At 39.2% G+C, this 27,505-nt stretch overlaps 1 protein-coding gene across 1 annotated transcript in view; it reads left to right on the top strand.

The window, feature by feature from the left end:
- lamb2 (laminin, beta 2 (laminin S)) overlaps positions 1 to 25,594 on the top strand; it is an 84,714-nt gene extending 59,120 nt beyond the window's left edge. The window contains exons 22-35 of the mRNA XM_088331943.1: positions 2,009 to 2,233; positions 3,092 to 3,309; positions 3,829 to 3,925; positions 5,962 to 6,143; positions 6,224 to 6,414; positions 6,520 to 6,704; positions 8,280 to 8,521; positions 10,470 to 10,673; positions 12,376 to 12,520; positions 12,585 to 12,792; positions 17,272 to 17,413; positions 18,494 to 18,670; positions 21,699 to 21,858; positions 22,923 to 25,594. Coding sequence (XP_088188069.1) covers positions 2,009 to 2,233; positions 3,092 to 3,309; positions 3,829 to 3,925; positions 5,962 to 6,143; positions 6,224 to 6,414; positions 6,520 to 6,704; positions 8,280 to 8,521; positions 10,470 to 10,673; positions 12,376 to 12,520; positions 12,585 to 12,792; positions 17,272 to 17,413; positions 18,494 to 18,670; positions 21,699 to 21,858; positions 22,923 to 23,059 — 2,513 coding nt within the window. The 3' untranslated portion in view covers positions 23,060 to 25,594. The remainder of the gene's footprint in view (positions 1 to 2,008; positions 2,234 to 3,091; positions 3,310 to 3,828; positions 3,926 to 5,961; positions 6,144 to 6,223; positions 6,415 to 6,519; positions 6,705 to 8,279; positions 8,522 to 10,469; positions 10,674 to 12,375; positions 12,521 to 12,584; positions 12,793 to 17,271; positions 17,414 to 18,493; positions 18,671 to 21,698; positions 21,859 to 22,922) is intronic.
- Positions 25,595 to 27,505: the final 1,911 nt, after the last annotated feature.

Raw genomic sequence — 27,505 nt, forward strand, 5'->3', positions numbered from 1 at the left:
TCTTGATCCTTCTCTTAAGTATAATTTCCATTATATCGACTACCATATTTGCCGGACTATAAAATCAATATGGGTGGCACGGCAGCTGGGTGCTTAGCGTGCAGCCTCACGGGGCAGGGTTCAGGTTCAGCTACCAGCCTTCTTGTGCGGAGTTTGCATGTTCTCCCCGTGCCTGCATTAATTTCCTCCAGGCACTCTCCAGGTTTTCTCCCACATTCCAAACACGTGCATCATCCAGGTTAATTGGCAGGTCCAAATTGTCCTTAAGTGTTAGTGAGTGAGTTGTCTGTCCCTGTGTGCTTGATTGAAAAGTTGTCTTGATCCTTATCTCAATCCTTATCAATTCCATTCCGTCGCCAACCGTAATTCCCAGAATACAAAGTCAATATGGGTGGAACGGCGGCTGGGTGGTTAGTGTGCAGCCCCCGGGGCAGGGTTCAAGTCCAGCTGCCGCAGCCTCCCCTTGTGGAGTGTACATGTGTTCCGTGGGTATCCTCCGGGCACTCCTGTTTTCTCCCACATTCCAAAGACATGCATGTCAGGTTAATTTTCCGGTCCAAATTGTCCTTAGGTGTAAATGAGCGAGTGAGTTGTCTGTCTCTAAGGGGAGAGGAGGAATGCGTGCACACTCGATCCGGGGATCGATGGTCGCGGAAGTGGATTGAAATCCAAACAAAAGAGTTGTCAGAATCAAACAGATCAGGCCAAAAATAAAACAGGATCAAACACAGGCAAATTCACAGAACTAGGCATTTCAAACAGAGTTTAACAGGAATCTTACAGACGCTCTGACAACTAACGGCTCAAAGGACCACGTTTAAGTACTCCCAGTGAGTAATCTGTCAACGCGTTTTAGCCGGTGTCCATGGGCGGGGCCAATTGGGTGCCATGGCAACCGTGACAGAACCTGGCGTCACAAGATGGGTGGATAAAAACAATAAAAACTAATGATCTTAATTGCAAAACATTGTGTACAATGTGGATTAAACCTGAGTTTAATACTTGACCACCAGTGGTACAAATGACATGTGACAATGTATTCAACCGAATCTCATTATCAGACTATTTTAATGTGTCACAACACTAATTTGCACAGTGCATTCTGATAGGTAAAACAGTCCCTCCGCTTCTTCACAAGCTCTTTTACGTATGCATACATATTAAACCATGTGGTTATTAACGCACAGGCGAAGGCGTGGAGTAACTCTTTGAGCTATCAGAATGCGGTATGCAAATCAGTGTTGTGGCTCTATAAAAATAGTGTCACAAAATGTTTTTCAAAATATGAGACATGTCCTGGATTTGATCTTGGGGGGGGGCGTTTTTGTAAAACATTTTGGTACAACTTTATAGCAAGAAAAAAAAACTATTTTTTTGAATATATTTCCGTAATATATTCTTCAAATTATATTTACCTATTCATCCCCTCTGCGTTGGTAACTTAAAAAGGTCTTCTATGTTTGGTTGACAACATTTAGTTAACATTGATCAAATGAGAAATCCACATGTGTTACGAATTAAACAAGTTGATTTAGATTATGAATATGAAATCTACATTTCTACAATATGTGTTGGGAATCTTAAAAGAGCTGTACGAAATTTGAAACTTTGTTACTTGCTGCTGCCGTATCCTGGCTTGTGTCATCATTGCAGCCTTAGCTCGCTAATGATGCGCATTCAAGTACGTGCATTTCTTAGACACACAAGGATAAACTATTTCCTGGGGTTCGGGTTGGCGTTTGGACTGTCCTAGAATAAGTCCTTTCCTTACTTTTGACATGTACATGTTACACAGACAAATAGATAGAAAAAAACTGGCGTACGAGCATGACGCCACTCTCCAGCACATGCCCCCCACTCCTCCTACCTAATGTGCACATTTATAATTAGCCACCCTTGAATCCCCTGTATAAAGTTGTCTTTCAGCAGAGAGGTGCGCAGCATTCCTTATATTGATTTCAAAACTACTTCCTTCAGTCTGACTGATCTGGATTCTCTCTCAATTTAGGACCCCGCTGTGAAGAATGTGCTCCGGGTTACTTTGGTAATCCCTCTCATCCTGGGGGAAGCTGTCAGCCGTGTCAGTGCAACAACAACATTGACATGTCCGACATTGAGTCATGTGATCGGCGCATCGGAGCGTGCAGGAAATGCCTTTACAACACAGAGGGACCCAACTGCGGCGTTTGCAAAAGCGGCTATTTTGGAGATGCATCGAGACGCAACTGCCGGAGTTAGTGGTCACTTATTTACAGTTCCTAGCAAAAGTATTACCCAACCCCCGCATTCCCCCCAACAACTTTTTCTCATATAGCGACATTTTAGGTTTCAAACGTTAAGCCAAAAAACTGAAAATATTATCAAATAATCAACACGTGAGACAGAATCATGAAGTGGAACCAAATTATTTCAACGTTTTATTCTTACAACTGACTACAGAAGTTCTACAGAAGAATGACAAAGAGTAAACCTATGTGTTTAAATGCACTTGCTCTGTGATGGGCTCGGCGGTCTGTGAAAGCAGATCCTGGAGAACAGACAGGATTATGAAGACCAAAGAACACACCAGCAAGATCCAGGACAAAATTGTGTTAAAGCAGGATTGGGAAGAATTTTTCAGCTCCCGGAGCACAATGCGTGCAATATTATCAAAATGGAGAGAGCATAAAACTACTGCAAACCTACCAAGACTTGGCTGTCTGTCCAAACAAAGAAAACTAATCAGAGAAGCAGCCAAGAGATGATCACATTGGATGACAGCGACATACCCAAAAAGACCTGGTTCTGTGAATGCAGAAAAAAGGAAGTTGTACAGACTAATAGCTCAAAAGGGGGCAATATTCTTCCAACGGCTACTTTCTAAATTTTTATTTGTTAGCACAATATAAAATGTTGAAACTTGGTTTTTGTTCATGATTGTGTCTTGCATTTGATGAGTTTTTAATGTATAAGTTTAAAGCCTATACATTTTCAATATTTAAAAAAAGTAAATAGGGGGGGCAATACTTTTGCAAGACACTGTACCTTTGTACTGCCCTTTTTTTGTAAAAAAGTAATAATGAGGTATGCTCTTTTCCAATGTTCACTCCAGAATGCGTATGTAACTTCCTTGGTACGGAGCGCAGCCAGTGTATGGAGCGTGAGGACTGCGTTTGCCAGCGGACGACAGGCCAATGCCAATGTTTGGCTAATGTCATCGGCCAGACCTGCGACCATTGCTCCCCTGGCCACTGGAACCTGGCCAGTGGCAAAGGCTGCGAACCCTGCGGTTGTGATCCCCACAATTCAGTCACCTTGTTGTGTAACGAGGTACATGACAACACACATTGTTTCTGAGGGAACATTGTGTATTATTTACAGGGTTGGGTAGGATTACTTTAACTTGATTACTTTCAATTACTTTTGGATTACTCCAATACCAAATATGCTAATAAAAGACAAAAGAAACTAAATATGAATAAAATTACTAAATTTTGTGCAGGCTTGGGAAGTAACGGAATACATGGAACGGCAAAAATGATGTTGGCAAGCTGTTTGGATTTATTTTCATTTTGTTTCTGTCGCATTTTATGTTAGTTTTGCCAGAGATCAAAGAGATCAAAGCCAGGAGAGAAAGCTTACCACGTTTCGTGAGTCATAATTTTGACTCACAACACTTACCCTACCCAGCACCTCCTTCTGGTTAATGAACAATGGGATATATGTAAAGTACAGTTCTAAGTGGGATTTGGACTAATGATCTCTGGGTTACCAGCTAATGTATATAGCTCACTGCACCAATGTGCAAGATCATGACATTGCTTTGTATCCATTTTTTGTCTCGCCCAGTTTAGTGGACAGTGCCAGTGCCGTGATGGATTTGGTGGGAAGACCTGCACGGACTGTCAAGAAAACTTCTGGGGAGACCCTCGGACGCAGTGCAGAGGTCAGAACCATTTGCATAAGTAATTTCTGTGAGTACTTCATTGAACCGGCCTAAAAGATACACAAAAAATGTGGTGTACTAATGTGCACAGTACCTGTCTATATGAGCACCTCTAAACAGAAGAATTCCAGTGTTATGAGTTTTATTTGGAACAAACATTTTGCTCACTATATGAAGAAAATCAACTTCACAAGCAGTACCAGAGCCTACCACTAGCGACTGCTCAAATACGCTCACTGCTTGTGACCCCATATCGTCAGCATCAGCTCGTCCAGTTTGTTTATGCAAACTACTACCGCAAAAAATAAATGGTGCTGTAAATGTTTTTTGTGTGCGTTTGTTTTTTCAAAGTTACATAAACTTTAATTTTAAGTGTACAGTAAGTGCTTACGTATCATCAACAGTCTTAAACATGTCAACCCTATTAAAGATTGCAAATAGTCTGTATTAAAGGGACAGTATGTAATAATTAGTGCTTCCTAGTAACTTTCATTCAGTAAAAAAAAAAACGTTGATTTAAATACTAGGCATAAATACATGAACTATCATACAAATGTTTTATGGTATACAGTGGGGCCTCGCTTTTTCGCGATTCCACGTTCGCGGGTTCAGAGCTTCGCGGGTCTAAAAACTAATAATAATAAAATAAAATATTAATTATATATATATATATATATATATATATATATATATATATATTAATTTTTTTTTTTTTTTTTTAAGCATTTTTGAAGGGGCGTCGCTACTTCGCGGATTTTCACTTTTTGTGGGTGGTTTTGGTCCCCATTAACCGGGTCTAAAAAATAATAATAATAAAATAAAATAATTTTAAAAATATATACTGTATATATTTATGTATTTTATTTTTTTAAGCATTTTTGAAGGGGCGTCGCTACTTTGCGGATTTTCACTTTTTGCAGGTGGTTTTGGTCCCCATTAACCGCGATAACCGAGGGATTACTGTAATATAACATTTTATCCATCTATCTATTTACCTTGGTCATATCCCTCAAGAGGGATGACCGACAGCAAGACAAACACATACAATAACAAAGAAAATAAAAGGGGAAAAAATAGCAAAAAAAAACACACACAAAAATTTTTGGACCGTGGCCAACCCAATTGCCCAAACAAGTTAGGCACCTCGGCACCTTAGTTGGTCATGCTTTCGTCCCTCCATAATGAAACGGGACACCAGAAAGCGGCCATGTCACTCGATATAAAATTTAAAATTATAATAATATAATTTCAAAAATCATAGGTCAAGAAATGTATATTTTATACATAAGTATCCTTACTTAAGACGCAGCCATGATGGTCTGTCGTGTTATTGCTTGCTGTGGCACTGGTTTTTGTTCACATTAGACAACAGTGCCATCTATTGGTTAACTATTACACACTAGGGCTTTAAGCAATAATAAACCCTACAAACACAATGTGAGAACTTTTGCCTAGGGACCAACTGTAGAATACCGCAAATGGTAATGTTCTTGTCTGCTACCAATGACCGAGACGATCTAGAGCCGAAATGGACAAGACAAGATCAGCTTTTTTTTAAATTTCTTTTTTCATTGTACAGAAATTGTTATATGCCGAACCCAATTTGCAATGATAAAAATACATTGTTTAGAATACAGACAAAAAGTTTACAGATATGCAATCGCTGACTCCTTCGTTGCCCTTTTTCCTCTGCACCACGAGCACACATTCGTTACAGCGACACAACCATGGTGAGTCCTCATAATAAACTCACATATCATTTTGTTTTACTATCTTTTTTGATCTTAGTACTGTAATTTTTAGTTCAGTAACTATTTGAATGTTTTAACGGATGAGGAATATGTGTTTTGAAGTTATTTAGGGTTCATTTAAATGCTTTTGAGGGAGGATGGGAGCGACCAATTATTTATGAGTTATTGCATAGAATGAAAATTTGCTCGTTACATGAGCAATTCAAGCTATGAGCACGGTCTTGGGCATTTGTATTTGGTCTATCAGATATTTAACTCCTTGCCTCTTCTCTGTCTTTCTTTTAGCTTGTGACTGCGACTGGCGAGGCATTGAGACGTCTCAGTGTAACCGAGTCACCGGTCATTGTGTGTGCCAGCAAGGGGTATCGGGTGTCCGCTGTGACCAGTGTGCCCGGGGTTTTTCTGGCGTTTTCCCAAACTGTCTACCTTGCCATCAATGCTTTGGAGACTGGGACCGCATTGTCCAGGTGCAGGGTTGTCTTTATGTATAAGCGGGCATGTTCACCGTCCAAAGAGATGAAATGCAAATGACCTTTTCTTACAACAGGATCTGGCGGTGCGCACTAAGGCTTTGGCGGAGCGCGCCCATGAGCTTCAGACCACTGGCCTGACCGGCCCGTATGAAAAAACGTTCAAGGACCTCGAAGAGAAACTGGCCCAAGCTCAGAACATCGTCAATTCACGCAATGCCACTGCTGCTGCCGTTTCTACTTTGATGGAGCTTATTGAACAGCTTAGGTAGTTGATGGATGGATCTTTTATGTCGGATTATCGAGGGTTTTCATGATTAGAACACGACAGATCATAATATGTATCTAAGTACTATATATGCGCTTTTCTCAGATCTCAGATCAGTGAGACCACTGACACTTTGAACCGTCTGGAAGGAGATCTGACTGTAGTCCAGGACAGCAACTCGGAGGCGAGCAAAGAGCTCAGTGCTCTAGAGCGAGAGGCCAGAGAACTGAACCTTACTTCGGAACAGCTCCATCACCATCTCGATATCCTGAAAAACTCAAATTTTCTCGGTGAGTTGACCACGTTTTTTTTTCAACCCTTCATGTGTCATGATTTAACTGTCAATCTTTATTTTTACTAAAATTACCATATTTTCCACACTTTAAAGCTCACCAGCTTATAAGACGACCCAAAAAAATATTTTGTCAGATATTTTTTATACATAAGGCACACTGGTCTATATTAATACATTGATAGATCTGTCATTAAGTGTCACTGACCCATAATCAAAACATTGTATGCAATGGCGATCAAACTCGAATAGTGCAAATGAGACTTGACAAGTCTGACACTTTCCAACATGACCAGCAAAGTTATAGCTCTATGAAAAGTCATTAGACCTTATCTCATTATCACACTATTTCACTCAAGGTGGCAGAACACTAATTTGCATAGTGCATTCTGATAGGTTAAACAGTCTCTTTACTTCTTCACCTGTGCGTCAATAATGTTGTGGTTTAAAGAGCTTGTGCAGTACTTTGTTGAAAGACTTTCTGTTTTCTCCATTTTCTAACATTCGCTGCAAATTAGTGTTTCTGGCACCCTAAGGAAAAATAGTGTGATATTGAGATAAGCTCTAATGCCTTATTGTTTGTCTTTTGTAACACTGATGGTTTAGTGGTAAATTGCCAGTTCTCTCACTGCCACTACTTGGGTTCAATTCTGGTTATGTTAAATGTTTTGTGATTAAGGTCTAAAATTGATTATGTATATCAGGGGTGTCAAACTCATTTTAACTCAGGGGCCACACGATAGAACAAACATTCTATCGGGGGCCGGACTAGTAGATTAAAGAGAAAGAAAGAGAGTTAAAGAAGTAAGAAAGAGGGAGGGAAAAAGAGAGAGGGCAGGACAAAGAAAGAAATAGACAGGGAGAGAGCGTGAGAAACAAAAGATAAGTCGTGAGAGAGGGGGAAAAGAAAGGGAGAGGAAGAAAGAAATCCAAAGAGTAATAGAAAGACAGAAGGAGAAAAAAAGAAAAGAAAGCGCAAAGCGTATGAAGAGAGAAGGAGAAAAGAGAGAAAAGGAAAAAAGGCAGTTAGAGCAAAAGAGGTTAAAAGACACAGAGAGAGAGAGAGAAAGAGACGAAGAGCAACAAAGGAAGAGAAAAGGAGGGACACAGAGAGTGAAAGAGACAGAGTGGGAGAAAAGCGGTGGAAAAGAAAGAGAGAGAGAGAGAGAGAGAGAGAGAGAGAGAGAGAGAGAGAGAGAGAGAGAGAGAGAGAGAGAAATAAATACAAGTACAGTGCCTTTGTGAGAGGGACCTGGCTTTGGACATATGTCAACCTGAAGCTTGTTTTTCTCTTGCGCTTCTCTGAGTGTTGTCTTGCGGGCCGGATTTAATCCCTTAGCGGGCCTGATCTGGCCCGCAGGCCGCCTGTTTGACACCTGTGATGTTTATCATTTTTTCAATCATTGCACAATAATTGTTCAAATACTGTACTGTAAAAGTTGTTGGTAACTATAATTACTATATTCATTTTATCATATTCTGCAGTATATAAGGCTTTCAATTTTCTGGCCTTATCGTCTAGTCTGTCAAGTCACAAATAAAGAAAATTATGTTGTCTTCCCTGTTCTCCCAGGCGCATATGACAGCATTCGTACCTCCTATAACAAGTCTTGGGATGCTGAGCGCCGTGCTAACCAATCAACAGTGGACAGGCCCAGCACAATCAGCCAATCAGCCGACACCCGCCGACGCGTCGAGCGCCTGATCTCTGCTAAGAAGGAAGACTTCAACCGAAAAAATTCAGCCAACAAACGTGCACTGGGGGACCTTAAAAGGAAAGTCCAGAATCTGGATATGCAGAAGATCAATGAAAAGGTCTGTTTTTGTCTATTTACTGAAATAATTTTCAGAAATGGAGGAAAACATACAGTAATCGCTTGCTACTTTACTGGATTTTCATCGTGCATTGTGTTCTATATTCAGATTAACTAAACAGCTGCCCCCACCCCTTTTTCATCTTTATCCGCCTGCACGGTAATGACGTTGTGGTCTGAGTTGTACACATACATAAAATAGCTTGATGCCACTTTGTAAGGTATGCGCAAATCTTTTCAACTTCAATTTTCTCTAAAAGCCATCATGTTACCAAAACGCAGAAAAAGATGCTTTCTATCACCAACAAAGTTGGACTTTTTTGACATGCTAAACTTGCTGTGGAGCCACATCCGGCTCTTTAGCGCTCCCTAGTGACTCCCTTGCACTTTAAAAAAAAATCTTTGATAAAGGAAAAATATATGATTTCCGTAAAAGGGCAAAGGGGAGACATTTTTAATGCTTTTTACAAATAGATATATACAGCATGTAATTCCCTTCCTATAAGGCAGGGGTGGCGACAAGTTTGACACGAAGAGCCGAAATTTTTAACTGTGAGAGTCAAAGAGCCACACCACGCACTGACCTGCCATGACAGACAGACACACACAGACACACACAACTAAAAACATATTATTTCCCATAACACACTCCTCTCCTTACAATACAACAAGTATTGTTCTTGTGTTGATTTCAAGTGTCCACCCTCAATACATACAAAAAAAACTAAACATGAAACAAGGCAAACAGCCACAGTATATCGCAGGGGTAGGGAACCTATGGCTCGCGAGCCATATATGGGTCTTTTCATGAGTACATATGGCTCCGAAATAAAATGTAACTATTGCACATCTCTCTGTGGCGTTCCAAAGTCAAGTGATTTCAGCCCGATTTGGTCCATATAAAGCCGAAGCAACTTAATGCAGAAGTTTGATAAGAAACCATTCAAACTGATAAATAAAAACGCTGGCAAACGACTTTGATTGGGTGAGCGGTACAGGTGGGCGGATCCCTGCACACAGCGCAAGGCACTTCCTTCTCTCTCTCTCGCTCAGTGCAATCTACACCGAAAGTGGCTATGACGATATGCTTATCGTTTGCAGTAATTTGTGACATTTTTTAAAAAAAGACTTTGCGTGCACATTGTTTTGAAATCGTTATTAAGGACAAAATTCATGGAAAAAAATTGCCTCAACACTCTTAACTGAAGGTGGAAGACAAATTGTAAATGGCATATTTACATTGGTTTGGGACACAGTATTTGGCATTATTATCATTTCATACATTTGATTAAATCATCAAATTACACACAGTGAAATAAAATGTGCCAAAGAATTAGCTTTTGTCCAGAGAGCGTGTTTGGCAGTTTTTTTAATTTTGTCTGAAAATATATGGTGTGGCTTTCTCAATTTCTTTTTAAATATTTTTTTTTGCTTTTATGGCTCGGTCAAAAAGGTTCCCTACCCCTGCACTAAGGCAATCGGCATTCAAGTAAATCTATATTGACACGAGACCAGAGAGACACTGCATTCGCACATATACTTGGCTTTTGTCTAGAGAGCGTGTTTGGCAGTTTTTTCAATTTTGTCTGAAAATATATGATGTGGCTCTCTCAATTTCATTTTAAAACATTTTTTGCTTTTATGGCTCTTTGGGTCAAAAAGGTTCCTGACCCCTGGTATATAGAAAATATGATGAGGCAATGAGCCGCATGCGGCTCTAGAGCCACATGTTCGCCACCCCTGCTGTAAGGCGTATACAATATTTTTTTGCGTCTCCAGACATTTTTAGGGGGTTCGGCTATAGCCCTTTCAGCATTTTGTGTCGCAAACTGGTAAGTAAACGCAGCAAGGGAGCGCCAAAGGGCCGTGGGTGGCTCCACAACTGCTCGGTGTTAACCCCCGGCTTTTAAATACCAATTTTTTTATTGATTACATTTATCCTGAAACAGGTTTGTGGTACAAAAGACAATGCTCCCTGTGCGGAAAGCCCTTGCGGTGGTGCAGGTTGTCGGGACGACGACGGCAATCGTCATTGTGGAGGCTTGAACTGCAACGGTGCCCTATCAGCAGCCAGCAATTCTTTGGAGAGCGCCAAGCATGCTGAGAAGCAGCTCAAAAAAGCGATGGGAGAGGTGGAACAACTCGTCATTAAGGTAAGGAAGTCATGCAATTATATACTGCTGGGTATGACTTCAAATACCACTTATGAGTGTAAATTAATTATCTTAACTGAACATAAGAACTATACATTTTAATAATAATAATAATAATAATAATTTCCTTGTATTGTCATTCTGTGTAACAATGTACACAGAACGAAATGTCGATTGCATCTGACCCGATGCAGCCGCAGCCAAGAGAGGGCGCCGCCGACCACTTTTTAAGTCTTAGGAATGACTCGGCCGGGGCGCGAACCCGAACCTCCCAGTCTCAAAGCGGGCGCCTTACCATCTAGGCTACTGAGCTGGTGTGTCTTACAGGGTTTTCATGGTTTGAAAAGTTGTTGGCGAAGTGCTTGTAAATACTTTAAATTATTGCCATATTTGTTGGCAGTCTGACCCGATAGATCACTCATTGAATGAAGATAAAACAAAATAAAACAAGTCTGCTTAGAAATGACCCCGACACTGCTCTCTGGTGGGTTCGCTTTGCAATTGATTTTCTTCTTCGCTCGTGATAAACGGCAGCTGGCATTAGTTTGTATAACATTCTCCTATGACGTGTCATCGCCACCAATGGGTCTCACCCAAGAGATCAGGTGCATGCAACACCTAAATAGGGGACTATGAAATGTTTATTAATGCAAGGATTATTTATCAATTATGGACAGTTATTATGGCCTATGCAAACAATTAAGGTCTCACGTGGTAAACGTTAATGGGAATTTCTTCCTGCAACTGAAAATGTGAGCTACATACAGTATTACCGCCATCTTTACTCAACATCTATCCAGGGAGAGATTTGTCTCAAAAAATATTCAAACGTACTGTTCAGATCTACAAATATATTTGAGATTTACTCAATATCTAAAAATCATCCGACTTAATATAGCACAGGCCAGATTAAAACGTCATATGTAAATAACAGGTATATTTGTTGATCTGCAAAATACATGATTCACACTGGAATTCTCTTTTGGATAAATTGGAAAATTGATTATGAATGTCCTTAAAAAGCTTGAATTTGGCCATACGAACCCTTGGGAATTTTATATACGAAAAAAATGGAAGTGCATACTGTTATATTTTCCCATTTGTGCAAATATTGATTATTCGATCATTTTCGCTGACCACAAATGCATCACAATGGTGGCAACGATGATTGAACCCAACGGCGGTCATTGGCTGAATCTTAACAGCAAGGCCACTAGAGACATTGATGACATAGGTAAAAGCATCAGGTCTGATCTTATTGTAACATTATTTTTAGTCACTGAACCAGATACAAATTTTAGAGAAATGAGAAAACAGAAAGTGGTAAAAAATCGGCTTAAAATTGTGTTTCACTTTTTTTGCTCCAACGAAGTATTGTAAGTAACAAACATTGTTGAATACGCGCGTGTAAGCGTTATTCATATCTTTCAAGATGACCAAATTACTTCCCATAATGCCTTTCTCTTCATTCACTAAGACCCTGATCGTTGTTAATACTTTGTGATTCAGCACAAACGCAAAGTACGGTGCTTGTTTTTTGTTTAACCCTCCCCCTTCTGTAGTTTTAATTCCATGTGCCTTATAGTCCTGATAGGCCATAAAAATGAATACAATTACTAAAGGCTATTTCTTTGTGGCTGCGCCTGATAATCCGGTACGCTTTATAGTGCATAATTTGTCCATATTTGATTGTTTTGGTTAGGTAGCGGAAGCTAAGAATAAGGCAGAAGAGGCCAAAGGTAAAGCCCAAGCAGCTCTCGACAAAGCCAAAGCATCCAAAGACCAAGTGGAACGTGGCAATAAGGATCTGCAAGACCTCATCAAACAGATCAGGGACTTCCTCACACGTGAGTCTGCCACCGTCATTTTTGATATTGACTTCCTAATTCTTACTCTTTGCATCATTCTCAGAGGAAGGGGCCGACCCTGACCACATCGAGGCGGTTGCAAACCGTGTGTTGGAGCTGTCCATCCCAGCTTCCCCTCTCCAGATCAAACAGCTTGCTGACGAAATCAAGGAACGCGTTCGCAGCCTTTCCAATGTCGATGCCATTCTTGCGCAGACGCAAGACGATGTTCGTAAGGCGGAAAAACTGCTGCTGGATGCCAAGAGGGCAAGGTAGTTTTCATTGCATGCTCTATCAAGCTAATTTGTTTTGCATAGTAACTTTCATGTGGTGTGAATAAGGTCCAGTGTTGGGCGTGTTATTGAAAAAAGTAACTAATCACAGTTATTTATTACTTCACTTAAAATTGATTACGTTTCAGCCGGATTACTGACACCCTAAAGCAGTGCGATACTCTAAAAGTAACTATTTAGTTACAAATTGACATAATTACTCGCATTAAAGCTCATCTCTTAAAACGTATTTAAAATGCACACATAATAAAATAGATAGATATACACCTACACCAACCTGTGGAAGCAGTAAAACCTTCATTGTGCAATTTGGAGAAATTACAAATAAACACTTAGCCGAGACACTCTATATCCATAGCCATCTTTGCTTCTCATTTTCTAGGTCCTGCCCAAGACATTTCCTTGTTTATCCAGGATTAGTGTTAGTCCAAAATAATTTTACAAATAAAAAGACCAATTTTTAGCACACTTACTCTAAAATTTGTGTTCATGTTTGCCCCATTGATTTAGTTGTTTTTTTTTGTTCTTGTAATGAAGCCACGTCCCTCTTGACGCGCTGCCAACCAATCTCTAATGGAGATGTACAACTATTTATGCTCATATGAAATGACAGACCGATTACAATATTTTGTTTTATAGTAGCAAATACAGCTTGGAGGTGAGTATATAGTTTTGAGAGAGTATCTTTATGACTAAAAACTGTCCTCATATTCTGTGCTTCAGACAACGCCACTGCTACTGTAATCAGGTGTACTTTGAATATATACTGTATGTATAAACTTGGTTGTGATGATTGATGTGTTGTTACATCGTGTTCTAAAGAGTGTCAGTTAGCGATGAGAGGACGTTGTCACAAATGACCCCTCTTAGTAAGTACCCAAGTAACTCACCATATTGTAACGGCAGTTGAGAGACAATATTTTACTTGTAACGCATTACAGTACTCGTTTACCGAAAAAGATTTTGCGTTCTGGGAACGCGTTAATTTGTAACGCATTAGTCCCAACACTTCTCACGTCACAGGAAAATAAATAAACTAAATTTAAGCAGAAATTAACTCTTCTATCCATTTGAATAGTAGGTGTATTATACTAGATAGATAGATACAAGGGAACCTCGGTTCTCGACCATAATCCGTTCCAGAACCCTGTTCGAAAACCGATTTGTTCAATCACCGAAATCGTTTTTCCCATTAAAAGTAATGTAAAATCGTTTTAATCCGTTCCAACGCCCTGAATGTTTACCATGTATGTAAACATTAAGCTAACCCAGGCTAATCGTACATTCGCGTTAGCGTAATCTTCCGTATGAAAGATTATGCTAACATGAACGTGTAAAAATAAAAAAATCAGGTCGTTTACACGTCATTTAGCACCCGGCTCGCCACAAAAAGTGGCTAGCGCTTCATTGGAAAGGGAGCTCCGTTCCAACACCCTGAATGGTTTACGTAAACAAAGCTAACCCTGGCTAATCGTACGTTCGCGTTATCGTAATCTTCCGTACGAAAGATTACGCTAACATGAACGTGTAAAAATTTTTAAAAAAGGGTTATGTATAGGATTTCTTACCTTTGTGGTGGACGGTGGGGAGAGAAAAATCATCAAAAGTTTTTCAACCTCTTCCTAAACTTGCGGCAGTTGCTTGCTTATAGCGCTAACTTCCTTAGCCGCATCACTCGATTTCACAGCCTCCTTATTCTTTACTATCGTACTGATAGATTTAGCCATGCTGTATTCACTAGCAAGATCGGAAATTCGTACACCTCTTTCATATTTAGCTATTATGTCTTAAAGGCAATAGTTGAACAAACAACTTGTCTTTTTTCACCTGTCCTGCTTGCACCGACTTTCTTCGGAGGCATAATTAGGGGCTAAAACACCCGTACGCCGCTCAGCATTGCACCCTAGCGTACCGGCGTTCGAATTTTTTGACCGAACAGCGAAGCAAGAATTTCTCTAAATTTTTGTTCGAACATTGATTTGTCCAAACTGAGAGGCGTTCAAAAACCGAGGTTCCACTGTAGATACTTTATTCATCCCCTACGGGAAATTCACACTTCCAGCAGTATCCTTGTGTTGAAAATAAAACAATAATAAGTAAAAGGAATATAATATATAAATACCCAATGTAACGTGTTGATATAGAGTATTAATATTATTATTATTATATTACTATATGGATTATTATTATTATTATTATTATTATTATTATTAATAATAATAATATATTAATATTATTAATTATTAATTATAATAATACTGCGATTGGCTGGCAACCAGTTCAGGTTGTCCCCTGCCCACTGCCCGGAGATGGCTGGGATGGGCTCCGGCCCCCCCCCCCGCGACCCTAATAAGGATAAGCGGTACAGCTGATGAGATGAGATGAATAATAATAATAATAATAGTAATAGAAAAAAAAAATGTTAATATAAGAAACGTTCCATCTTAGTATCCTTGGGGTAGGCAGCCCGCCCCGAGACTTTGAGGTCGTTGGTTTGAGTCTAAGCCGAGTCATACTTAAGATTTACGACATTGGTACCTGTTTCCTCCCTGCTTGGCGCTCGGAATTAGGGGATTTGGTCATCTGATGACTCCCAACGACAGGTGTTTCAACACATCGGTTGGGTTAAGCAAAGGGCTAGGAATACCCTCATCTGTATCAATCTCCCAGAAAAATTCAGGAATGCAAGAATGTGAGTGTGTTCTTGACTCTAGCCAACTTCCACTAGGGGGCTTTGGCTCCGGTTTGTACGTAGATACAAACATACAAGAAATGTTCAGGAATACATTTTTTTCATACCTCAATCTTGAGACACTACATACTGATACCATTCGTACATACAATTTATTTCCCCTGCAAAAAAATGATGCATTTTTTAGAAAATACCAACATAGATTTAGCATCCATCCGTCCATTATCTGCACCGCTTATCCTCAGTAGGGTCGCTGGTGGTGCTGGAGCCCATCCAGCTATCTTTGAGCATTGGGCAGGGGACACCCTGAACTGGATGCCAGCCAGTCGCAGGGCACACAAGGTCAGACAACTCACGCTCTCATTCACTCCTAGGGACACCTTGCATGCTTTTTTTAATTTTGGAGGAAACTGCAGCGCCCGGAGAAAACCTACGCAATCACGGGGAGAACATGAAAACTGCACAGGAAGAACAGCAGCTGGATTTGATCCCATGACCTTAGAACTGTGCCGCAGACGCACTAACCACACAGCCGCCATGCCTCCCTAGATGTAACATATTTCCCTTAATATTGCATTGATTTAATGGCAATTTAGATTCTCTAATTGCCGGTTCATGATTTTTAAATGGCCACTAGTGTGCAGGCAACATTGCAAAATCCTGGTATCTGCGCAGATAATATACTTGGCATCAGTACTTACTATTCCCTAATAAATATTTCAGAAAAACTGAAAGGTGTAAGTTATATTCACTGTTGTAATCTATTAAATGTTTGTTCTAGTAACACAGATTCCCACTGAGATAAAAGGCTTCGACACACTGTCATTTGCCACCTAGTATCACTTTTGAACCATTCTAAAAATGTATTTAAAATCATGTTGGTCATTTTTCTTTAAAACAGATAAGAGGATAGTTAATTATCTTAGGTTTTTATTTTGTTTTGCATTTCTAAACATTGTATTCTTTTCATATTCATACATTTGAATTGTTCGTCAAAAAGTACCATAGATTGGTGAATGACACATCAAGCATGTTTTGGGTATGTTAAAAGATTTTTGCCAGGCAAAAAAAACCCTCACAAAAAACGTTTTTATTGTATACTGTACACCACACAACCCATTAGACGGAAACAGTGAAGCACTATTTTATACTCAAAATAAATAAAATATATATACAAAATTAACATAAAAAACAGAAGGCCACTCAATGAATTTTTTAAAGGTAAGGTGTCATTTGAGGTGTTCTTAAAATGTTTAAAGTGAAATATTTTTTCTTTTACGGATGTGATAATGATGCCAAACTGAATTCAAAGTATTTAAGCTTCATTTTCTACTGCGCTTATCTGCTGTTATCATACTTTTGTCATAGCTGTCCTGGGTGGGACAAATTAGGTTTGAGAAATAGGGGCTGAGGGGAGTACTGGACAATGCCATTATGCTCATAATTTCTTTTGTGAGTTTAGCATGAAAACTTTGAAAGTAATAAGAAGCCTTCAAGTCCAAACACCAACCCAAACACCAAAAAAGATAAAAAAATTAAAAATTAAAAGTTTATTTGAGTGCCTTTAAGCGATGCACATACTTGCACACATATCAAAAATGAGCTGACTAAGGCTGCATTCATGACTTTGACCTGCACTCTTCTGTTCAACAGAGAGTAACCGAATTCCAAATTCCATAAAGCTCCTTTGTTGACTTGAACTTCTTTTGAAATAAATCTTTCCAAAATATCTTAAGAGTTTGGCTTCTGACCTGTAATCTGTACAGGCACCATGCAGAAGGTGTGAAGACCACAACGGAGACGGTGAAGCAGGCCTTGGTGGATGCTAAAACTGCACAGACCTCTGCAGAGAAGGCCATCGCCGTCGCTAGAGCTGACATTGATGACACAGAGAACCGCCTTGCACAGGTACTGAAACCACATCTGCAGTCACTTCGCCACCTTGAAGGTGAACTCAGAGCAGTTTTGTGAACATAGTTTGCTTCCAAGTGGTGCAATCTAAGCCAGTGGTCTGCAACGCTTTCCGTACCACGGATCGGTTCATTGCTTGACAATACTTTAATGACTCTGCCCAAGGGCAGCATCAATATATGTTTTCACTTTTTCTAAATTAATAATAACTAGGATCAGTGGCAGTTTCAGACACGGTCAAGGCGGGCAGCTGCCAGGGGAGCATTTTTACCATGACACATGGGGGGGCGCCACAGATTGCGCTTTGCTATAAAACCTACAAATTCATCCATCCATCCATTATCTGCACCGCTTTTTCACAGTATGGTCGCGGTATGCTGGAGCCCATCCCAGCTTTCTTCGGGCATTTGGTAGAGGACACCCTGAACTGGTTGCCAGCCACGGGCTGCCCCATCTCTCAGTAAGAGTCGACCGGGGATATTTGATCTCGGCCACACAGTGCCTTTGAGTTTAGGCAAACCACGTAGTAATTTTTTTCAGCCAAGTCACAAGCTTTGAAGCAACAGTTTATTTTGCCTATCACTACATTTATGAATTATGATTCATGCTGTAATTGCTTCAGCTGGAACAAAACAGTATCAGTATTGTCACACACACCATGCTAATTGTCAATGTGGAGGTCTAGCTCTTCTCTGAAAAACACGATTACCCTTTACACTGAGAAAAACAACAACAACCTAGGTGCTGCCACTGGTAACCATTTAAACCAGTACTGAATCTATATTAAGTGGAGAAACACCCTGGAGAAAGATGGGCGCAGCTAGGCTGCTACTTGCACACCAAAGGAAATGGTGCCCTTACAACCCAGGTGGTTAAGAAATCCTTGAACCTTGAACCAGACTACCCACGGCCAAGTGCCGGTCCGTCGCCTGGTTGTTGCCGACCACTAGTACAAGCTAACTAAAATATAGAAAATGTTCATGATGTGCAAGCCCTATTTTGAAATTCGGACTAAATTTCAAAGCTACAGCAACTCATGCAACACATAGGTCCTGACTTTCCCTTTGGACCCCACAGATAGAATCAGAGACATCCGACGGTGAGCAGCAGCTAAATGAAGTGATGAGGCGTTTAGGCACGCTGGGCCGTGAGATCAACATGCTGAAGACCAAACGCGCCAACAACAGTATGGCTGCCGCCCGGGCTGAAGAGACAGCAACCATGGCGCGGGACAAAGCCAACGAAGCCAAGCAGGTATATGTGTTCGGGTGTGCGCTCACCACTCTATATCAGGTGTCGCAAACTACGGCCTGTGGACCACAGGCTTTTTAATCCTGCCCGCCAAACCAGAATGGTCAAAAGTCTTGGGCACATTTTGACATTAAACATCTCAGAATCCGTTAAGGACATAAAAACACATCTTTTAAATTCAGAAAGATTGTAATCACAATGTTTACATGGTATGTGTAAAGATGTTTAATGTGTGCACCATTGGTCACGCGACACACATCGAGTCCATAGTCAACTTCATGCCAAATGCGTCCCAGCATTGCAACGGTTGCAACTAGGATTGCACAAATAACCGAGATATAATCGAAATTGCGCTGTGACATAGTTTGAATTTGCGTAATCGTATGACACATCGTTTAGCCTAGATGGTAGTGTGCCCGCTTTGAGACTGGGAGGTCGCTGGTTCGCGCCTCGACCGAGACATACCTAATTGGTATAATGGCGGCGCCCTCTGGCTGCGGCTGCATCGACCCGCTACAACGGGTCAGGTGTATCGACATTTCGTTCTGTGTACATTGTTACAAAGAATGACAATACAAAGGAAATTATTATTATTATTAATATTATTTTATTCAAAGATTTATAGACAGCAACCTTAACAAAGCTCCCTAGAAGAGGGCACTGTTTACTTAAGTTTAACCCCTTAACGATCATGTAAAATTCACATAAAATGTCAATCCAAGATGTACCCAAAGTAAATTGAATGCTGTTGTTGAACTGTTTGGAGAATTTGGAAGGTGTTGGTCTCTTTTGAAAAGAAATACTCAATTTTTGTTCCCAACTGAAATAATAACTGCAAGTGCTACTAACATTTAGTAATCTAAGTTAGAACACACAGAAATAGCAGGTTTTTATTCTCGGTTTATTCTCGTTTTTTATTTCTGCAATCAAATGCAAGATCAGTGTAGCATATGAAGCCTTTCCTGGCCCCAGGTCAAAGCTGATCACCATCTGAAAAACTAAACATTAGTATTTTATACATTTTCTAAAAGTATGTCTAGGCGTGACTGGTGACATCATACGGACACTTCTTTGCTTCTCAACAGTCTGATGGCCCTGCCATAGTATTAACCCTTGAATGCATCGTGGGATAAAAAAGATAACCCCACAGGGTGTTATTCTTCAAAAACTTCAAAAATAAAAATAAACAGTTGTCATGTTCCTGGTATTCCTCATAAAACATGTTTATGACATGATGCCTTTCGTATTTTTATTGTTTCCCCCACTACTTACCGACTCCACTAATGGAAGAATGTGTGTACTGGTAGGTCATGCGTCCAAGGCTTAAGTACTTACAAAAATAAGAAAACTAGCACAAAAACCACACATTTCTTTTAAAATTGAAAATCCAATCGAAATTGCAATACTGGTCTGAAAAGTCGCAAATGTTTTTTTTTCTCAAAATCGCGCATCTCTAGTTGCAACAGCTTCTGTTATTCATGCCCTCAGATCCTCCATGTCTTGAAATAAGGGGAGACCAATCCTTTCGCTAATCGCCACAAAAACAAATTGGAGATTGGGAGATCTGGGAGACCAGGGCGTGAGATCATGATCATTCTTCCCTCACTGTCCTATCTATCTGTCTGGCAGTGTTGTGTACGGAAACCATTTAACATTGAGGCTCCAGTGTGGTGCCTCTCAATCCGATTGGAAAATGAAGTCACCAGACCCTTTCTCACACAATTCATCCGTTAACAACAGTCCATTATTCTGTTTTTACAAATTCAAGCTCACAAAACACCTTTTCTGTTTGCGTAAATGCCACTAACAGGTCTGAAAAGAAAAGACTACTAGATTAGGAGGAATGATAATGGATAATACTGAAAAACTACGGTAAGCTATACATTTTTCAACTGATGGGCCCACCTGGGAATAAAAAGTCTGGATTTGCCTCCAGAGCCAAACTAAGATTGACATCCCTGATCATCTAAGTGCTATTTATGATCATTCTTTTAAAGAACAGTGCATAATATATGATAACTAGATGTTGCTGAATTGTGTAGTGCAACCGAAAATGAAGTGCTAAAAAGTACAAGAATACAAGCTACTGAGACTCAAAGTGAGTAAACCACACCACTTTGCCTTTTTTTGCCCAGCCTTTTGCTTTTGCTTAGAAGCAAGATGGGCAACAATTATGTCAGCTCCATTTAGGTGATACTCATCTCATGTAAAAAAATAGAATCACATATGATAATCCTGTGAAAGGATAGTGAGATGTTTGGAGGCGTTCTAGGGGATGGGCAGGGCACTTGTATGATGCGGCAGGGGTAAACCAGTGAAAGCTGTCGGGCCCTGCTGTTGAACAGAAGAGTGCATTGTGCTTTGTCTGGCTGTCAGTCACCTTTCTTGAGGGATATGACCAAGGTAGGTAGATGGATAGATGGATAGATAGACAGATAGATAGATAGATAGATAGATAGATAGATAGATAGATAGATAGATAGATAGATAGATAGATAGATAGATAGATAGATAGATAGATAGATAGATAGATAGATAGATAGATAGATAGATAGATAGATAGATAGATAGATAGATAGATAGATAGATAGATAGATAGATAGATAGATAGATGATAATTCATATACATACATTTATTTTCACTTTTTAAAAATAAATTAAGTTTTTTAGAACTAAGAAGATAAATATTAAACATTGTCTCGTTAAGAATTAAAAATACACTTTAAAAACGAACAACATGGAAACATATGTTGGCCTGGAGAGGGGATGGGTGCTACTAGGCTGTACCTGCCCTAGACAGACCACAGGAAATGGTTCCCCTACGACCCAGGTGGTTAAGAGATCCAACCAACCAACCACCCAACCGATCAACTAACCAACTTACCAACCAACAGAAACAACATGGATTAGACTGCGTTGCTGTTCTTGGTGCAACGCTCCTCATATCCCAGGGACCGCAAACCCTTCTTGCTTGGGGCCCTTCTGGACACTTGCTGATGACTGAAGTTCGCACTCATTTTTTGACACACAGATTCTGGACGGACAGCTGACCGATAAATACCACGAGGTGAAGCAGCGTGTGGGCACCAAAGTAAAAGCTGTGAAAGATGCCAAGACCAAGGCGGAGAGCCTTAGGGATGAAGCCAAACAACTACTACGAGATGCTCAAAATAAGTTGCAAAGACTGGCAGGTACGATTTTATCTATGTAGGGGGGGAAAAAAACAATGTTTTTTTTTAGTGCCACTTAGAGCTATTGACAGCTATTTTTGCATCTAAGTGGGCTGGCGGTAAGCTAGCAAGCTAGCAAACAAAACTCAGGGTTCGTAAAGGTGCTTGAAATCCTAGAAAATGCTTTAAATTTAATGTGGTTTTATTTTGGCTGACGTGTTTTTAAATGCTCGAAATCATTGCCATGTTTCGCAACAAATCTGCTTAAAAATCATGCAGACACTGCTCCTCGGTGGCCTCACTTTGCCATTGCATTTCTTCCCTTTTGATAAATGGCAGCTGGCATTAATTTTTCCTATAATGCATCATTGCCCCCTACTGGTCGTGCCCAAGAGAAAATGTGCATGCTACACCTTAACAGGGCTCTATGAAATTTGTATTTGTGCAAGAAATTATGTATTAATTATAGACATTTGTTACGGGACAAAAATTTAAGGTAGCGTTTCACAGTTTTACATTTTAATGGAAATAATTTCCTGTAACTGAAAATCTAAGCTACATAATACTGTCATTTTACCCAACACTTTTATGGGGAGAAATTGTCTCAAAATATTTCCTCATTTGTTGTTCAGATCTACAAATATATTGGCGATTTACTCAAGGTCTAAAAATTGTTTTGAGACGAATGCACTTGCAAGATTCAAAATCCCTTTTTCATACAGTGAAAACCAATTTTCACTGTGAATGTTAATCACAGATTTCTATATATGGATCTGCAAAATGCACAATTTACACCGGATTTCTTGAAACATTTTAAAAATAGCCTATTAAGTCCTTAAAACGTGCCTAATTTTTTTCCCCTTTAAACAGTGTACGAACCCTGAAGACCATAAAAGAAAATGCTGAAAAATACTTACCAATGAAAAATGTTTGATATAATAAAATAAAAATGTAAAAGCTTTCTAAAAGCAAATCATACCACTAATTTGTTCTTCACTTCTCAAATCAAGTCAGTTGCAATGGGGTTCACCCATGAGAATTGACAGAATTGTTGTTTAAATTGTTGAAATATTTTGTTACTGCAGAGCTGGAGAAAAATTACGAGGAAAACGAAAAGAAGTTGGAAGGCAAAGCGCGTCAGCTGGATGGTTTGGAAGACAAAATGAAAGCCATTCTCAATGACATCAACAAACAAATCCAAATTTATAACACGTGCCAGTAGTGGCCACCTCTTGTCTGATTTTCTAATTCTGCATATTGCATTTCAGGTGGGTCATACCAGGAAAACAGGAACATTGCTTTTCAATGTATGAAAACAAAACCATCTGAAATTGTATGTTTGTAAATGCGTGTACGTAATGAATATTGAAACTGTAAATTTTAAATCAACTATATCAATAGTCCTAATATAAGATAAGATATAAATAACTACAGATAAGGAGGATTATTTACTTATTCTGGAGCAACAGTCTGGATCAAGCATGCCAAACTCGGTTTCGCTCGGTGGCTGGATCCGGAATTTAAGTTCTCAGGTGGGCCAGATCAGTAATAACATATCAGCGCCAAAAATTTAGCTTTGTTTTTCAGTACCATGCTTTATCATTCAGTCTACATTTGTAGCCTACCAGATAATTTATAGTCTTGGATGAGGGATATTTTCTAAGCACAATATATTTATTCGCAAACAATGGGTGGAAAAAAAGATTTTCAGGTCAGGCATTAAATGTTTTTACAATTTGTTTACTTTAACAATTAACTAAATGTAGCTTTACATCTGAACCAACTCACCACAAGCATCACAAACATCATCCAACTCCAGTGGGAGCTATTAATAAAAATATGCTTGCCTCAATTGTGCTTTGAAATGTAGGAAGAAATACAAAACAAGAGTTTTAGCAGTGAGCGGGCAATAACATCAGATCAATGGTTACTAGGCTGGGCCTACTGAAGCTAAGACAATACTGCACAATTATGTCTTTAACGTGAAACCAGACTGGACGTCAGCTCTTTTACACTTTTGCTGCCCTGTAGCAGTGGGAAGGAGAATTTGGTTCATATTTATTTTAACAATATAAGTTCAGATTGAAATGAGCTAGAGACTTGCTTTTCCTTGACATAGTCAGAATTTTATGGTGGGCCGGATTCAGTCTCCGGATCGTAAGTTTCACATGCCTGGGTTAAATCAATTTGACTCTAGGCGTGATTTGCTAAAACACTTATGTGGGACTTTAAACACATAAAACTGCTGTGTGGATTGGATTTTGAATGATACATCATGTCAAAGCTTTGTGTGTTTTTTTGTCGTGAAAAAGAGGTCTAAAAGGAATGCTTTGTTCCCATCAACTCTTGCCATAAAGGAGGTGCTTCCCTTACTAAGAACTTAATGGGTATAATGTATGGAACAAAGTGTTTTACTGTCATACTATTTTGCTTAATACAATACAAACACCTAGGATGACACATGAATGAAATACTGTCATGCGGTTGTAATACCAAAAGAAGGGGATACAATAAATGGAGTGAAAACTCAATTCCGTTGAAGTCGGGATGATGTGTTAAACAAAAGCAACATGATTATCTGAAAATTAAATTAATTGGATTAGAAAACACAACAGTCTAGAAATTAAAGGTGAAACCTAATAAACTTTACTGTTTTCAGGCACCAATTAATCAACCCTCGCCAACTATTTGAATGGCTTTTTCTTGGATTTCCTTGCTTATTTCAGCAAGACAATGGCAAACCAAACTCCCAGTCTAAACTTGTCTGCTTTTAAAGATACATAGGCTATTATGAAGCGTACTGCTGTGAAATTTCAAACGTATGATTATTTGATGAATTTCTCAAAGTTCAAGGGCCATTTCAATATTAAATACATTGTATTTGTTGTTAATTTGGTTTAAAAAGTTTCAACTTACGGTAATATATTTTTTTTTATTTGTATGACATCAAATTTAATAAATAAGATTATTACATTTTCGTATTGAATTATAGAAATTCAAGTGACAATCTAATGACAAAACAAAGACAAGAAGAGAAATGTTTTATTTATTTTATTACATTGCCTTACAAATGTGTTTTTAGTTTTGTTTGTTTGAAAGTGTGTTCTTGTGCACGTCCAAGTGTCGTGAATTAGTTATATCTATTTATCTATGTCTATCTATATACCGAAGATTTATCCGCCTAACGGGATGTGGCTGGAGTCAAGAACACACTCAAATTCACCAAACAATCATTCTAGTTCACTCTTCCCACCCTGACACCGAACATTAAGCCCACAGTAAGTTCCTGTGCCATGCAACGTTACATCAGCAACATCAGGGTCTCGTCAGCAATACACTGGTTTACCCCTTCTGCATCATATGGTTCAATCCCGAACCTACAACTTCTGCACTACATAATCTCTTAGTCACGCAAACTTCATCCCTTCTTTCCATATGTCCAAATCTTCTCAGAACATTTTCATCATATATGCATACAAATATATTGACTTTTCATGTTACCAAATTTGGATTTGTAATATTTTGCGCTTTATTTGTAAACATGAGTTATTATTGATATATGGGGTCAATTAAAAAGTACTCTATTTGAATTAGCTTATTACATATTATTATCAAAATGTACAAATTCGGTTGCGCAAAAAATTAAGAAACCAAGGACAAGAATAGAAACATTGTGATTTTACTATTTGATTACAGGTCAAGTCACGTTTGTGTAGCCCAAAGTGCTTTAATTTTGAAAATAAAGTTTGTAAATGTGTTTGTAGTATAGTTTTTGTGAATGTGTTCTCATGCGTCTCATAATATTCTAAATTAGTTAGCAAACCTACCTGCTAACCCTAGATTTGTACACGTTATTCTAATTTTTGCCCTTTAAAAACACCTAGTGCCTTTTTTTTCAACCTGCCGCTTTTTTAATTTGAACCTAAAAGACTTGGACATTAGAATGATATTTTAGCCCAGAGCTGCTTTATTTTGAAGCGAGACTAAGTCATGTTGCGTGAATACACTACTCCAACAATCACATTAGATTTCCGTTTTGGTCATTTTTCCTCTCCCCGCTCTAAACATAGCACATGGTGTTTGTTTGTGTTGATTGTTTCACACGTAAAAAATAAACCCCTTTTCAGCCTACATAATCACAGGATCAGCACAGGATGTGCGAGCGTTGTCAACCCATAACAGAAGGAGTAGCAGTATAAGTTTGAATGGCGCAAGAGAAGAATTTTATGTTTAGTTGCGGTTTTAGAATCAAAATTTGCAAAAACAATATGCCCAGCTCTTGTGTGTACTAGTGCACAAATCCCACTTTTGAAGAAGACATTTTTTTTGCAATTCCTAGAGGAATCAGGCCTTTTCAAAAGCATCGTAGGAGCCCGTGGCTGCAAGAGGTTAAAAGAACTGACTTGGACCAATGACATCAATTCAGCATATGTGCGAATGCAGTGTCTCTCTGGTCTCGTGTCAATATAGATTTACTTGAATGCTGATTGCCTTAGTGCAGGGGTAGGGAACCTTTTTGACATAGCCATAAAAGCAAAAAAAAAAATATTTAAAAATAAATTGAGAAAGCCACACCATATATTTCAAGACAAAATTAAAAAAAAACTGCCAAACACGCTCTCTGGACAAAAGCTAATTCTTAGGCACATTTTATCTCACTGTGTGTAATTTGATGATTTAATCAAATGTATGAAATGATAATAATGCCAAATCCTGCGTCCCAAACCAATGTAAATATGCCATTTACAATTTGTCTTCCACCTTCAGTTAAGAGTGTTAAGGCAATTTTTTCCATGAAATTGGTCCTCAATAACGGCTTCAAAACAATGTGCATCCAAAGTTTTTTTTTAAAAATGTCACAAATTACTGCAAACGATAAGCATATTGTCACATTCACCTTCAGTGTATATTGCACTGAGCGAGAGAGAGAGAAGGAAGTGCCTTGCGCTGTGTGCAGGGATCCACCCACCTGTACCGCTCACCCAATCAAAGTCGTTTGCCAGCGTTTTTATTTATTTATTTATTTAGTTTAAATGGTTTCTTATCGAACTCCTGCATTAAGTTGCTTCGGCTTTATATGGACCAAAATCGTGATGAAATCACTTGACTTTGGAACGCCACAGAAAGATGTGCAATATTACATTTTATTTCTGAGCCATATGTACTCATGAAAAGAGCCATAAATGTCTCCCGAGCCATAGGTTCCCTACCCCTGCCTTAGTGAGTGTCAGTATAAATGTAGGGAAATACGCCAAGTGTTTGCTAACAATATCTACTATTAGAAATAGGTTTGCTACTACTGGTGCTAACTATTAGATCTTTAATAAGTCAAGTCATTTTTATTTGTATAGCCCTTAATCACAAATAGTCTCAAAGGGCTTCACAAGCTATTACATACAAGAAGTTTAGGTTATTCATATGCTATAGAGTAGAAGTGAGTTTAAGCTTAGACGCATGCCCTCTGAGGCAGCAGATCGGATGTCAGGGGGAAGAGCATTCCGCAACACCGATGCCCGGATGGAGAACGCTCTCGAACCAGCGGAACACTTCTTGGTTCTTGGGATCACCAGGAGACTGGCGCTCTCGGAACGAAGGCTTCGGGCCGAGACATAGGGGGAAATCAGATCTGAAAGATATGAGGGAGAAATTCCATGTATGATTTTGTATA

Source organism: Urocampus carinirostris, chromosome 3 (assembly GCF_059441175.1).
Source record: "Urocampus carinirostris isolate Australia breed hairy pipefish chromosome 3, RoL_Ucar_1.0, whole genome shotgun sequence".
Classification (NCBI taxonomy): Eukaryota; Metazoa; Chordata; class Actinopteri; order Syngnathiformes; family Syngnathidae; genus Urocampus; species Urocampus carinirostris.